The following is a 15,787-nucleotide window of genomic DNA, read 5'->3' as shown; positions in this document are numbered from 1 at the left end:
TTGTCACATTTATTAACTCATACACAATGTTTTAGCAGTAAGCTCTGCCTTGCATATTACCCTGTCTTCCACCTTTAAGCTCTCAGGTTTCCAAATCTCAGCGGATGCAGTCCCCAACAATCAGTCTTTCCTTCCCATTTCGTCCCATAAGTCCCCCTGACGTGGGGTTCTGGATGACTCTTCCGAACGCTATCCCTTTTCTTAGACTTCTCTAGTCCTTTTGCTTCACCCCTCTTGCACCCCCTACAACCCTTCTGCCTGAAGAAGGATCCACTGGCTTTGAAACCTTGCCTAATTACAACCTTTTTTTATGTGTGTGTTCTGCCGCCACGTGGTGAGTAGATTTTTTTATCTATCCAGTTACATTTTAAAGTATGAATGGAATACATCTACACTACACTACATGTTATTTTTATCTAGTTACCTTTTATTTTTCAGTCATCATCTTACTGGCTGTTTCATATGCATTCTCTTTCTGTTTCCCTTCTCTCAGTCCTACAGTGGTATCTGTGATTTTGTTTTTCATTTGATTGATGCTAATGTCAGTCAAGAAGTGAACTACATTTTTGTTGTCTCCTTCTCCACAAAAAAGAAAATTATTAAACTGTCAATATAGGCAGAGACATACTAATTTGCATGTAATCTGTAGTTCACTTAATCTTTACTCAGAAATGGTCATTTTAATATAATTATTAAATGGGACAAATTAACATTTACAAATGATAGAGATGGTAAATGACAGATGTATTACAAGTGGATAGTGTCTTTACTGGTTTCAAGGCTCGCGTAGCAGATGCAGCACTCTTAGTTCACCCATCATATATAGTCATATGCAAATGACAATCTTACTTGGAAAGCTAGCTTGATGACTGCATGCCACGGATAGTCTAACTGTGGTACTTGGCACTGAAACCGGTAGCCAGTAGCATGAATAAGCAGTGCAACAATGCACTACAGCAAATCATTTTCTCTGATTGTGATGGTCATTGTTCCTACTGACAATATGTCAGAAATGTTGGAAGTATATGTTTTAATTTTCATCTGTACCAATCTTTTTAATAAACCCTTCTTTTTTGCTATTTAAGCAGTCCTTTAATGTGTAGTATGTATTATATAAGAGGAGTGCTTTAACAGCCCTATTAAACATATTAATTTTAATTATCTTTTTGATTTCCATAAACTGTTTATTCGAGCAGATTCCCAGAAAATACTGTTTTGAGCAGTTTGTTTATTTTTTCCTCAAGTTCTTGTTCCATAATAATATTATGATTGCTACTATATTAATATTATGATTGCTACTCACCATAGTGGAGATGTTGAGTTGCAGACAGGCACAACAAAAAGACAACAGAATACAAAAGCTTATGGCCAGAAGGCCTTGTTACAAAATAGGCAACACACGCACACGCGCACACACACACACACACACACACACACACACACACACACACACACACACACACACGACCACTGTCTCTGGCTGCTGACGCCATGTTCCATGATAGTTAACAGAGCTGGCAGTGTAATAGTTACTAATGTTCTTTCTTAATGCATTAGTAGGTGTACTCTGATAGAAACCCCAACTGTTTATGGAGATCTTTTGCAGTAAATCTGGTTATTGTTTTCATTATTGTTCCTATGAATCATTTTTGCAGTCAGTCTCTGAAAATTGATACTGTAGCTAAGGACTGAATCTTCATAGGAATAGTATATAACAGTGAGACACATGCTTTTACATACTGATTACAGGACTCCAGAGGCATGTTTTACCACAAACAATGGATATTATAGTTAATACTATGTCATAAGTGCTGCTATAGTTCTTTTTTTTCCATTCCAGATTTGGGAAGAAATACAGATGCCTCCACAGACTTACTCATGATGTTACTTTAGTGTGTAGTTGCATATAGCTTGTTTTACCATCATTCATGTAATACATATAATGTGAATAAGGCAGTCCATGATGGAATAATGACAGTATTATAATAGATTACTACACACCATATGGTGGAGATGCTGAGTCGCAGATAAACAACAAGAAAAATACTGTCAAACAAGTAAGCTTTCGGCTGAAAAAGCCTTCTTCAGAATTAGTGGAAGCATACAGGGACAACAAGATGGAGAGAGGGTAGGTTAGCTAAGTGCAGTCAAGAGGGCAGTGTGGGGGGGGGGGGGGGGGGGATAACAAGGGAGAGAAGAAATGAAGTTGTGGGTGCATTGCTGGAATTGAGGGCTATGTAGTGCTGGAGTGGGAACAGGAAAGGAGAGAGGTGGGTGTAGGACAATGACTAATGAACTTTGAGGCCAGGAGAGTTACAGGAATGTAGGAAATGTTTGAGGGAGATTTCTCACTGTGCAATTCAGAAAAGCTGGTGTTGGCAGGAAGGATGAAGATGGCACAGGCTGTGAAGCAGTCATTTTAATAAAGAATGTCATGTTGGACAGTGTGCTCAGCAACTGGGTGGTCCAGCTGTTTCTTTGCCACAGTTTGTCAGTGGACATTCATGTGTGCAGAGAGCTGGTTGGTTGTCATGCTCAGGTGGAATACAGCACAGTGGTTGCAGCATAGCCTGTAGATCACATAACTGGTTTCACAGGTAGCCCTGTCTCTGATGGAATAGGTGATGCTTGTGACTGGACTTGAGTGGGTCGTGGTGGGAGGATGTATGGGACAGGTCTTGCATTTAGGTCTATTACAGGGATATGAGCTATGAGCCGTGAAGCAAGGGGTTGGGAGCAGTTGTTGTTCTGGGATGGACAAGGTTATTGTGTAGGTTCAGTGAGTGGTGGATTACCACTGTGTGAGGTTTGGGAAGGATAGTGGATAGGACATTATTCATTTCATGGCATGACAAGAGGTAGTTGAAACCCTGACGGAGAATGTGATTCAGTTGCTCCAGTCCTGGGTGGTACTGACTCATGATGGGAATGCTCCTCTCTGTGCCTGGAGTGTAAGACTTTGGGAGGTAGGGGGTGGCTTTAGAGAGAATGCACAGGTGATCTTTCAGTCCACTAGTGCACCTCCAGTCCTTTTACTTCTCTCCTTTTCCACTGCTCCTTCCCTCCTGCCATCCATCGAACCTCCTGATTCCATGTAGTTGCACTATTCTCCCTCCACCTTGTCCCTGTATGATCCCACAAGCAGCACTTTACCATCCCTCATCCCTACCCTGCTGTCTCGTCCCCCCATAACACAGCCTCCTCCTTAGTCCCACCACCCAGACTGCTGCTCACAGTCTGACCTCAGCAGCCAGAGACTGTTGTCTTGTGTGTGTGTGTGTGTGTGTGTGTGTGTGTGTGTGTGTGTGTGTGTGTGTGTGTATTTGTGTGTGCGTGCGTGCGTGCGTGCATGTGTGTGTTGTCTTCTAATTCTGAAGAAGCCCTGTTTGGCTGAAAGCTTGCTTGTTTGACCCTCTTTTTGTTGTTGCCTATCTGTGACTCAACATCTCAGCTGTATGGTGAGCAGCAGTATTTCCTTCCATATTATTATTATGGATATGAGTGTCTTGATTCTCACTGTCTTTTTCTTTCCAAATAACAGGGATTCCTATTTTTTTTTCACTGCTAAACTGTTGCTGTATTATGGTGCTAACAAAGAAGTTTTGCATTTGTTGTTAATAGCCGCCCGGAGTGGCCGAGCGGTTCTAGGCGCTTCAGTCTGGAATCGCGCGACTGCTACGGTTGCAGGTTTGAATCATGCATTGGGCATAGATGTGTGTGATGTCTTTAGGTTAGTTAGGTTTAAGTAGTTGTAAGTTCTAGGGGACTGATGACCTCAGATGTTAAGTCCCATAGTGCTCAGAGCCACTTGAACCTTTTGTTGTTAATAGAAGATGAAAGCATTGCTTATGAGAATCTCAGCTTGCCCATTTCTGACATGATATCCTGTGAACTATGGGTGAAGGGCAGCAGGCAGATTCCTTATTTGTAGATTTCTGAAAAGTGTTTGACATGGTGCCCCACTGTGAACTGGTAAGGAAGGTACAAGTATATGGAATAGATTCCCAGATATGTGAGTGGTTCGATGGCTTCTTAGTTAATAGAACCTAGTATGTTTTCGTTGACAGTGAGCGTTCATCAGAGACACGAGTACCATCAGTAGTGCCCCAGGGGAGTGTGATAGGACTGCTGTTGTTTTCTGTGTAAATAAATGATCTGATGGACACAATGAGCAGCAGTCAGAAGCTTTTTGCTGATGGTGCTGTGGTGTATTGAAAGATACCATTGTTGAGTGCCTGAAGGAGAATACAAGATGACATAGGCAAAATTTAAAGTTGGTGTGGTGAATTGCAGCTACCTCTAAACATATCAAAATGTAAGTTAACGTAAATGAGCAGGAAAAACAATCATGTAGTGTTTGAGTACACCATTAGTAGTGTTCTGCTTCATACAGTCACATCAATTAGTTTGGCAAACATTTCAAAATGATACGAAACGGAATGAGCATGTAAGGATTGTAGTAGGGAAAGTGAATGATCATGTTTGGTCAAGTAGGAGAAATTTTAGGGTGGTTTGGTCTATCTGCAAATGAGACCATGTGTAGAACACTACTGCGGCCCATTCCTGAATATTGCTCAAGTGTATGGGATCCCCACCATGTCAGATTAAAAGAACACATCAAAGCAATTCAGAGGTGCGCTGCTGGATTTGTTATCAATAGGTTCAATCAACATGCACATGCAAGTATTATGGAGATACTTTGGGTACTAAAAAAATGTGAATCCCTGGAGGGAAGACTGCATTCTTTCAGGGAACACTATTGGGCAAATTTAGAGAACAGGCATTTGAAGCTGACTGCAGAACAATTCTTCTGTCACCAATGTACATTTCACATAAAGACCACCAAGATAAGATAAGAGAAATTGGGGCTTGTACAGAGGCATACAGATAGCTGTTTTTGCCTGTCTGTTCATGAGCATAATGGGGAAGAAATGATTAGTAGTGGTACAGTGTATGTTCCACCATGCATCATATACTGGCTTATGGAATATGAATGTAGATGTAGATTTAAAAGAAGAGTAAGCTTCGAGCAGCAGATGGGAACACAGAAAACAATGCTATATGGCTCTCTCTCTCTCTCTCTCTCTCTCTCTCTCTCTCTCTCACACACACACACACACACACACACACACACACACTCACACACACACAGTGAGAGAGTGAGTGCAATTTTGTGAGAAGAAGGAAACTGTTTGTTTCTTCAGATGTACTGGAATACCTCCACTTTATTTTCCAATATGTTTATTGGTCAAGGATTTACCCAGTGAGGGGCAGCAAAAGTCAGTACATTGTACTATAGAATCATATTAGTAGTTTGTAGCTTTTGTATGTTTGGTTAGTAATGAACACTTTTTTTTATAGATTTGTGTTTAATTTTATAAGTAGTTATATTTGTCCTTGAAACTATAAAAATGAGTTGCCTCCCCTTTCTCACCCTCAGCACTGTGCCCCTTTGCTCAGATCCTGGGTGTACACTGGACTAAATCCATTTTAGATAAATTGTGGGTTACATAGCTTCAACACAAGACACAAAAACTAGTGCCATGCAAGCTTTACTTCCTTGTCAGAAGTTTAGAGTGGGTAGTCTTAGTGTAAATGCTATTAACAAACTATCTATAGACATAAGGCAAACAAAGAAAAGGTAATTTTGTATTTTAATTATATTTTGATCATTTGTTACCTCTTTTCAGATGAGAAATGTTAAGAAGTTGTTAGAAATATGAATACTTACGGATTTTGAAATATATTAGGACATTTGTGCATACCGACCATGAGTAATTCAAACTTGGAGAAAGCAGCTACCAGCATACTTTGTCGTGCTGTTGAGCTAGATGAGAAGCGTCGTTTCACTGAAGCACTGGTTTGTTACCAAGAGGGCCTACAACTTCTGGTGAATTTTCTCAAAAGTAAGTTGTTTGAAAAGAGAGTCAGCATGAGAAAAACTGCAATATGCCTATGTGCTAGTTAATCTTTCTTTATGAGCTTATTAACTGATTATTGGCATTGTGTTAACTGATTATTGACATTGCCCCATTACTTATTCATCCCAGTCTTCTATTAGACAGGAAAAAGAATCAGGTCTGTCTATAGCTAAAAAACAAAATAATTTTATTGACTTGTTTTTGGAAGTATGAATGCAGTACACAGAAAATAAGTCTATGCAAGTTCACTATAATATTAACTTAACCCACTAGTTGAGTAGCGTCTTCTCCAAGAGTGAAAATAAATTGATTCATGGGCAAACTTACCACTGAGCAAGTAACATAAAGTTAATTTGATGAGACTGGGTCCAACAAATTTTATTGGTGCCAATCACAGTTTTGACTAATTGACATTATCAGGTTATACACTGCCTGACAAAAAAATGTGAAACACCCAGATGTGTTGTCAGATGTCAATGGACCTTTGTTCACATACACACCATCAGTGGATATGTAAATGATTAGATTTGCAATTCTCTGTGCCACATAGAATAGCTAACAGAATGAATTAGTGTTGTTCATTTTTAGTGTTGTTACCAGGCCAGTGCCAGAAATTGAATGATTGCTGTTAAGGACGCACAGAGGCTGCGTACGCTCGAGACAGCATTGTTGCCACCTGACTTAGTATGAAAGGGACTTCATTCTGGGTCTCTATTTGGCCTGTTGGTCATATTGTGCAGTATCCAGATTTATGCGGTATTCGGATGTGACAGTGGCTCGACGTTGGACAACATGGAAACATGAGGGCAGCCACACTCCTCATCATGAATCTGGCCAACCACATCTGACTGCTACAAGGGAGGACTGCCATATTGTGCACTAAACATATTGTTACTCTTTCACAAATGTGCCTGCCATCTGAGAACAATTAATGGAATCCCTGCAATATTCTGTATCATCCCACACAATTAATTGGAGACTTAACAGCAGTCAGACTAGGGAATTACTATCTCATGCATAGGCTGCTGTGTACACCACAAGACAAACAGTTGCGTTTGCAGTGGTGCTGTGATTAAGAAGCATGGACTGCTGATGAATGACATCACACTATATTAAGTATGAATCATGGTTCTGCACTAGCCCAAATGGCAGCACGTGTGGTGGAGACATGGGGAGAGGTCCCATTCTTCAAATGTTTTAGAGAACCACAGTGGTGTTACACCTGGGGTCATTGTGTTGGGAGCAATCGGGTCATGGTTGGTAGTGATGAAGGCACAATTGTAAGTCAAAAACATTCAGGATCCTCATTTGTTAGCTCTCATGCCAGCATTACTGTGGTGCCATTTTTCAACAGAATACTGATCACCTTCACATGGCATGTGTCTCTATGAACTGTGTGTGTGATGTTAAAGCACTCTCATGGCCAGCCAAGATCCCCAGAATATTTGTGGGACCAGCTGACATCAACTCCATCCCAATGCTATGTCCAGGATATCAAGAATCAGTTGCCCCTGGACTGCATACAATGGCTTTATGAAACCCTTCCCAGCTGAATCGGTGCATGCATCTGGCCCAGAGAGGGTGCAGTGTCATAGTGCTAAATGGGTTCATATTGCCAACTCATTGCAAATTTGAATCGCTGAAATAAAATCACATTCCCTCTCAATCCATGAAGTTTCATTTTGTTGCCTCCCGCCTTCTGGGGTGTTTTTGTTATTCAACCACAAAAGTTCTCACACACTACGAAACTAGTGGACTGCCCTTATGAGTTGCTTATCATGATCCAGAGCGGAAAACTCACATGAAATTGCACTCTCTTAAGCTAAATTGAGAGAGTTTGAACTCTTTTAAGCTAAAATGAGAGAGTTATCTGAATTAATGGGATAGGAGCTGAAACTCAACCCCTCATTTTCTTGTTACGATGATTGCTGCAATTACATCATGCAGCATTGTCTTTACACCTGGCCTTTAGCTGTCGCAAAGTTTTGGTGTGTCAAGCTTATGAGAGATGACACTTTAAATTAAAGTTGTAGTGACAACTGAGCTAGATTAAATGCATTTAGGAACCCTGATGGGCAATTTTTGCAGCTCAGCTTCCACCTCAAGAGTAGTGTTACCAGTCAGCCTAGCAGCTCAGTGCTAATAAGAATCGAGACTGTCATACCCTGTGTTTACTGTTTCGTCTTCTCAGTCATTACACTCCTTCCAGTTTATCTTAAAACGTTACTCTACTATTTGAATGTCACACCAGAAATATTTGTCCCCAAGAAAGTAAAATCTTCTTTGTACAAATACACAGCACTACCATGTTCTATCAATCATTTACTATATCAGGAACCTGACTTTCGACAAATCTTCATCAAAATATGAGAGAAATTAAAACCTATTCAAATCACAATATTGATTTCTTCTTGCAGCTCAATCTCATCATTTTGCTCTCCCCCACCACTTTTCCCTCCCCTTGTCTACAGAGTTCGCTGTTGGAATTCTTTCTTTCCTATCAACCAGTATCACTTTCATTTCAGTCCTCTCCTCTTTCATAATCCCTTCCACTTCTACTAATACCAAACAAGGCTTCAGAAGTGCTAAATTAAGCATCAGTATCATTCTCAAGCCCTCCATTGTTTACTATTATTATTATTATTATTATTATTATTACTAATATTTTTATTACTGCAAATTATTACTTTTGTTAATAGTGCAAATAATTATTGTTGAGTTTGTTTTGTAGTAAGTAGTTAATATGCATAATTCCTCTATTATTGTATCATCATTGTTAGTGTTATTATTATTATTATTATTATTATTATTATTATTATTGTGATTGTTATGTAAAATTTTTTGTATGTTGAAATTTTTGTATGTGTTGTTCCTGGTCGGATGTAAGAGAGGACCTAAGGCCCTAATCTGGTCATGCTGAATACACTACAAAAAAAATAATAAAGATGATCTTCCATCATTTTTACATGTCACTCACCACCATTGTCACCACCAACACCAAGAACTCCCTTACAGTTTTTAGTAGTGTCTCATCTGAATAGTACTCTTTTTTTTCAGGTACTAAGTTACGTGTACCAAGTTCAGTTGAAAGTGCTCCATAATTCACACTTAGATAAATGCTCTCCATGCCTGTGTCATCTGATAAGACATATATGCCCCCCTTCCCCCTTCTCTACACCATCCGTTCTGGATCATGCTGAATGGCACATACCTAGGCAAACTCTGCCAGTCTTGCTCTGATACAGGTTTGGCAAACCCAAAGTTCCCAAACTGAGGAGCAGGTGGTGCCACCAGTCTTCTACAACTTTAAGCTCTGAGCATGCTATGGTGACCACGGTTACAACATATAATTTTCTGACCGCACCAGTGTGCTATTGTATACATCAGTGTTGCTACTAGCGTCAGGAAGTTTTTATTCAGCCTGGTGCTGATGTGCTAGTCTTATCCTAATCCTCCTAAATAGATTGTGCCTGGAGCCTGCACAGCTGCTTAAGAGGGCTTGTGAGTTTCCACACTAGCAAATATTTCCCAAAACCTTATGGAAACAAATTTCTAAATGTCCTGGCAGGGCGCAGCAGCTTATAGGAGCACTGTTAGTGAGAATGCAGAATGCCAGCTTTTTAGTTCCAGAGACTGAAGGAACAAGATGTTATAACAATTTCGTGAAGCAGTTTGGTGTGCACAGATTTTTGGAGTCAGCCAGCAGCCCTCATGGGGATTAAATGGCAAGTCATGGTCTCTGCTGCGCAGAATTTCTGTTTTAAGAGTTTTTATAATTTTGGATTCAGGAGTTAGTCAACCGATGTGATCAACAAGATCACTTTTTCAATTTGGAGGGCATACAAAGCATTCAGAAGTGGTCTCCCAAACACGAACGTGGAATTCTGCTGCTTATATATTTTCAAGTTTCCCTCAATAGGTGTTAGGGTTTTGTGAGTATGAACTTACTCAGTTGGAAAATGACTCATAGCAGAGCATGAAGTCATTAATTAGCTGAAGGTGGTGTTTAATGAATGAAAAAGACTTGACAGTGTTTAATTAAAATAAAGAAATTATATTTGTTTCTGTGGAAAATGAATTTTGGCGTTTTTTGTGTGACTTTTTCATCAATGTCTGTGAACTGTATTCCCATTTTGTTGTTGTCGAGACTGTTGATGGAATTTGTTAAGGACCAGTTGGAAGCAGTGCATGAGCTGTTAGCTATGTACATATCACAGACAAATGGTCAGATCTCAGAATCTTGCTGAGAGTAGTTAAATAGTTGCAGAAATTTTAATCATTGAATTTAGAGTAAGGAGAAGTGTTAACCCTTCAAACTCTTTGAATCCTTCAATTATGCAATTTACGCACCCTAAAAAAATGAGTGGAAGCAGCTGGGTTTCTAATATCCATGTTTTTATTTATTTATCCAATCTTCACCTAACAAGTGTAGTGGTGTAAACATCTGAGTGAACCACATGACCCAATGCCATTGTCAGATTTCCATCTGTTTACTGTTCCCAACATTCTTTCACCTGACCTGGAATGACAAAGTTTCAGCAACTAACATGCCACTGTAGAGCCTCCAACAAGCATACTCATAGTACAGCAACTTGCGAAGGTGCAAAGAGTTTGGGAAGCTCTGAACAATGCTAAATCTTGGTAGAGCATGCTCACAGTGGTCTCCACTCAGACTTGAGCACTTCTGAATCTCAGATCCTTAGAGACTCATGACCAATTTGCTCGGTGATCACTTGCCAGTAGAGCCTTGATATCTCCATTCAGTGTCATGATTTAGCTAGCTGTTAGTCAGCCAGTCTTTCTTTCACTCATAATACATTTAGTCCAGTGGGTAGAAGACTCTGACTCACTTTGCTTCCAAAGTGTGATTATTAAGCAGGACTTTCTTTGATTGTATAGGCAAAAAAAACATACATAGAAAAGCTTTCATCTTTTTGCATACAGAAAGCATTGTACAGAATAACTATGAAGTCGATGAAAGACCTCTGGAATGGGGCTTTACTGTAGAAACATAATTTTTCAGTGCACAAAACAACTTGATGAGCACCCAGTAATGATAAAACTGTACACTACCCTTAATTTCAACAAAGGGCCTGTGTCTTACATCACCTTAATGGATTTAAACTCTAATGTGTTAATGGTGAAGGGAATGCTGATGGTTTCACTGATGTATGAAATAATAGAAAAAAGTTAATGGTGAGCTACGAAAGGTGCTGAGAGAGGCATTGATTTTCAATATATACATTCTTTTAGAATATATTAAAGCAAATTTTACCTGATAAAAGTTGGGAAATTAAACATTTATCACACAGATGAGGAAAAAAGTAAGATACTAGTATCATCAATCTTTTCATCTTTTGCCACTGCACTAAATTACTAGTGCAAAGTGTTAGCATTTTTAGAGGGACAAAGAGCAATGAAACTGAAAAGTCCTGTGCCTGTAAAAGTGCAGCTAATGAAGCCTACTCTTTCAAGTAATGTGCAGCAAACCATGTTTATATTATTGCCTCTATACTAATTAACTGCCCACCCTCAAAACTAAGCTGGGAACATGAAGCAGAAAGCATAAAAATGAAAGCCTTCTGCCTTTTCAACTCTAGTTTTATCTGGTGAATCTAATGATACTTTTACCTGTGTAATTAAGACTTTCTGGAAGAGAAAGATGAGAAACTGCACCACTAAGACTGTTTTCACATTGATGTTAAACATCATGAGATTCAGGATACACAAAGAGAAACTGAAACTCATTGATTTCACTCTGTTGAGCAGTTACATCCTTTATTCTAAGGATAACTGTACTGAGAATAAGGTCAAAAGAGAGGTTGCTGCGTTATCCCCCCGAGGTTACAGACATTCATACAGCAGCTAGAAAAATTCTTGTACCAGAAAAGATCACTTTGTTCATACTGCTTACCTCTGCAAGAGGCACTGACCTTCCACAAACTTCATAATACAACCCTTCTGACTGTTTTCACTGCTGTAAAAATTTAACACATTCATGCTTTACTTCTCCAAGGTGCCAAGTTGTAGAGTCTCATAGAGCCTTAGGTGCTATGTATCCTCAACATTAGCTGGTACAATCATTTAAACACTATTACAGGGTCATCCTTCACCATAGACGTCTGTTCCTCAATCCCTGTAGATTCTCCTCATGGAGAAGACGGTGATACATTGTATTCCCTGTACACTTCTTACCCTGGATCCATTTCCCAGGTTCCTCTAAAGGAAGCTGCCAAGAAGAATGATCAGCACAGCAAATTGGTTGCTGTACAAAAACTGACCATTTTTAATACAGAGTGGGTGGATCATATTACAAATGTGGCTCACCATACCATCTCAGAGTCCTCCATTTATCTTAGCAGATAGCGTTTCTCTTGGTAGAGCAGTAGGTGTTACTTTGCAATCTCAATCAGTCATGCAGCTCTGTGATGGTTTGGATGTTGACCAGCTGCTGAAAACATGTATTTTCAAGTCACAAAAGGAACAAACAGTTGTCACTATGAGAGAACTTAAGTGTGCAAGAGAGATCAGTCAAAGGCATGTTCTGTGAATACTACATCCCAACACATTTTATCTTTTCAACATTTTGCTCCACCAACAGTTTTAAAGCAACAATTTTCAGAATTGGCTACCATTCTCCAAGTGGTGCATACAAAAACTGCAGTGATGCTGCAGTTCTGTACAGAATTTTGTTTGCCTATGAAGTATAGTTTACGAATGGTGTGCAAATCAGTTTTTGCAATATGCGTTACTGGACTGTGAAATTCCACACTTACTGAGCAAAGTGGATAAACGATGATGTTGATATGTCAATGTGTGGTGTGGGTTTCTCAAAAATTGCATCATTGTTTCCTGTTTTATTGATGAGACTCTAAATAGTAACATGTACCTACACTTCATAACAGATGTGTTCCCGCAGTTATTGAAATACATCCTGTTGGACATAAAGCAATCCATGTGGTACCATGATGGATATCGCAACCATTCTGCACAGGTAATTACAGACTTTCTTAATAGGACATTTGGAGATAATTCAGTTGGTCATTAGGGAAACACAAGACAGCCAGCACGATTGCCGGCCTAACAGCTCTTGACTATTGCCTGTAGGGAAAATTAAAACAATGAGTTTACAAGGAAACACCAATAACTACAGGGCCGGAAGACATTAAAACCACAATAGAAACTGTAGATTTCAGAATAAAAAATAATTCCTTAAATACAAAAACTGACAAATAAACAGGACTAGGATAAGATGCACAAGTACTGAAGTTATATCTACATTTTTCAGACCACTGTGTAGTGTACAGGAGAGAGACGTTCATCGTACCTCATGTCATGCTAGTGCTAAGTTTGAGGTGCTTTTTAATTTTCTTCAACGTCATTCTCCTAATTCCTGTTTTTCATGGTGAAGATTTTTTAAGTATTTCAAAAGCTGTAGATTTATTGGTGTTTGTTTAATCTGTATGTCAGTCAGCTCTGAACAAGCTATTTCTATGTTGCCAGCTGCTGAGCAGATGCATTTGTTCGGCTTTAAATTTTGTTATTGCTAATTTTCAAACTCTATTCCATATTAACTTCTGTTCTTTACTAAACAAATTCTTGAAGACTTTACCTTCCTTACCTTTTAGAAATGGACTCTTTGTCTCCCTTCTCCATCTGATTGTATTCCACTTCTGGCTTCTACAAAACTCTCCTTTAGGAACTTCCGTTACAAAGTAAATAGAAGTGTACTTCACATTTTTTCTTTAAAAATTTAAACATTAACACAGTAAGTAGCCATTATCCAGTTGTGTGAGAGATAGAAATGTAGAAACTGAGTAGTTGTTGCATTTTGTTTCATCAGAGTTTTCTTTTTTATTAGCTGAAGGAAATGCCCAGAAAAAGTCAGCTGTTCGTGGGAAGATTGAAAGTTATATGCAGCGTGCAGAGAAACTGAAAAAACATATAGAAACACAGAAAGATGCTGGTAGTTTCCATGAACAAGTTGTGATTGACAACGATTCAAGAGGTCATAGTTACAAAAGTGTCTTTGGCCGTTTCCTTGATGCAGATGTTACAGGAGTCAGAGTAGAGGATCCTTATATTAGAACATTTCATCAGGTATGTTTTTTGTCATTATAATTCTAAGGTAATTATGAAAAGGATAGATGACATAAAGATGACATATTGATTTGCAGCCAGGTACAGCAAAATACTGTTAACACTGTGAGCTTTCAGCCAAAGCATTCATCAAAAAAGAAAGGAAAACACACACACACACATGCACACAAGCAGGCACACATGATGACTATCTTTGTGGGCTCTGGCCAGACTACAACTGTTGTGTTGAATGAAAGCAACAATCTGGAATGAGGCAGGGAAGGGGAGAGATAGCAGTGCATGAGTGAGGAGGAGAGAAGAGAACTGTCCAGCAGAGCATGCAAGTCATAGAAGATGGCAGGACAATGCTGCCAAGTGCAGCATTGGATGGCTTTGGGAGAAGGATAGGGGAGGGAGTGAAAAAGGAGAGGAGCAAGGAAGGGAAAAGACTGGTGGGTGCATTGGTAGAGAGTGGTGCACAATAAGGGAGAGGGGACATGAATTTGGAGGATGTTATAGTATAAAAGGGTCAGAAACTGTTGGGTGGAAGGTGTGGGGACAGTAGGTTATCATAGGTTGAGACCAGAATAATTTTGGAAGCAGAGAATGTGTTGTAAGGCTAACTTCCATCCATCCACATAGTTCAGAAAAGTTGGTGGTGGAGGGGAGATCCAAACGGCTTGTGTTGTGAAGCAGCAATTGAAATCAAGTGTGTTACATTCAGTTGCGTGTTTTGCTACAGGGTAATCCCTTTGTTCATGGCCATAGTTTGGTGGTGGCCATTCATCCTGGTGGACAGCTAGTTGGTAGCTGTACCAATATAAAAAGCTGTGCAGTGATCGCAGTGGTGCTGGTATATGATGTGGTTGGTTTCACAGGTGGTCCAGCATTGATGGGTTTGGATAAGCTTGTGGTAAGACTGGAATAGGAAGTGCTGGGCGGGTGGGCTGGATTGGAAGTGTGTGCAGATATGGCACGGGAAATCTATTTGCAAAGTAGGTCTGGGGAGTAGTGCTAGAGAGTCCTTGTCACTGCAGAGCCACTCTCCCATGGTGGCCAGGCTATGAGGGAGGGATTTTTTTGGTATGGAAGGGATGGTGACTGTTAAAACGCAGGTACTGTTGGTGGTTGGTTGGTTTAAAGTGGACAGAGATGTGGATCGAGCCATTAGAAAGGAGGAGGTCCATTTCTAGGAAAATGACATGCTAGGTTGAAGAGGGCCAGGTGAAGTGGATGAGAGAGAAGGCATTGAGATTATGAAGGAATGGTTTGGGGTGTTGGGAGACTAGGAAAGTTTCCTCTTGATGGCCTGTAAACAGGTTGGCATGGGAGCTTGCCATAGGGATGCCTATAGCTGTGCCACAGATTTGTTTGTGTACCTTTCCTTCAAAGGAGAAGTAACTCTGTTGTTTAACGATTTACTGCTGATATTACAGATGACTGTAGAGTACAACCATTGATTTTTTGCAAGTATACATTGTTGTATTATTTTATGTTGTTGTTATATTTTGGAGAAATTCTTTGTGTGTCCATATTTTTAGTTCAGTTGATTCCACAGGCTTCAATTTTTAATATTTAAGGCTAAGACCTGCTCCTCACTTAAATACTGTTGAATCACTAAAGGTTATATTCTCAGCTGCAGTCTAAACAATGCCAGAAAACTATCATTAGGAAATATGGGTACTTTCTTATGACACCAGTAGCTGATACTGTGGTATAAATGAAATGGTGTTTGTGAGTTGTTATAAAATTAAGGATCTAAGAATTATTGTAACTGAAATGTTGTG

General features: G+C 39.6%; 1 protein-coding gene across 11 annotated transcripts in view; it reads left to right on the top strand.

Moving 5' to 3' along the window:
• LOC126281430 (MIT domain-containing protein 1-like) overlaps positions 1-15,787 on the top strand; it is an 85,278-nt gene that overhangs the window by 21,085 nt on the left and 48,406 nt on the right. For all 11 annotated transcript variants that reach the window (XR_007551267.1, XR_007551265.1, XR_007551268.1 and 8 more), the window contains 2 exons: positions 5,691-5,906; positions 13,783-14,021. Coding sequence is in view for 5 of the 11 variants with exons in the window: in XM_049980384.1 (XP_049836341.1) it covers positions 5,771-5,906; positions 13,783-14,021 (375 nt within the window). In the remaining 6 variants the exon portion in view is untranslated. The remainder of the gene's footprint in view (positions 1-5,690; positions 5,907-13,782; positions 14,022-15,787) is intronic.

The sequence above is a fragment of the Schistocerca gregaria genome, chromosome 7 (genome assembly GCF_023897955.1).
Source record: "Schistocerca gregaria isolate iqSchGreg1 chromosome 7, iqSchGreg1.2, whole genome shotgun sequence".
Lineage (NCBI taxonomy): Eukaryota > Metazoa > Arthropoda > Insecta > Orthoptera > Acrididae > Schistocerca > Schistocerca gregaria.
This window is presented reverse-complemented; position numbering and strand designations above follow the sequence as displayed.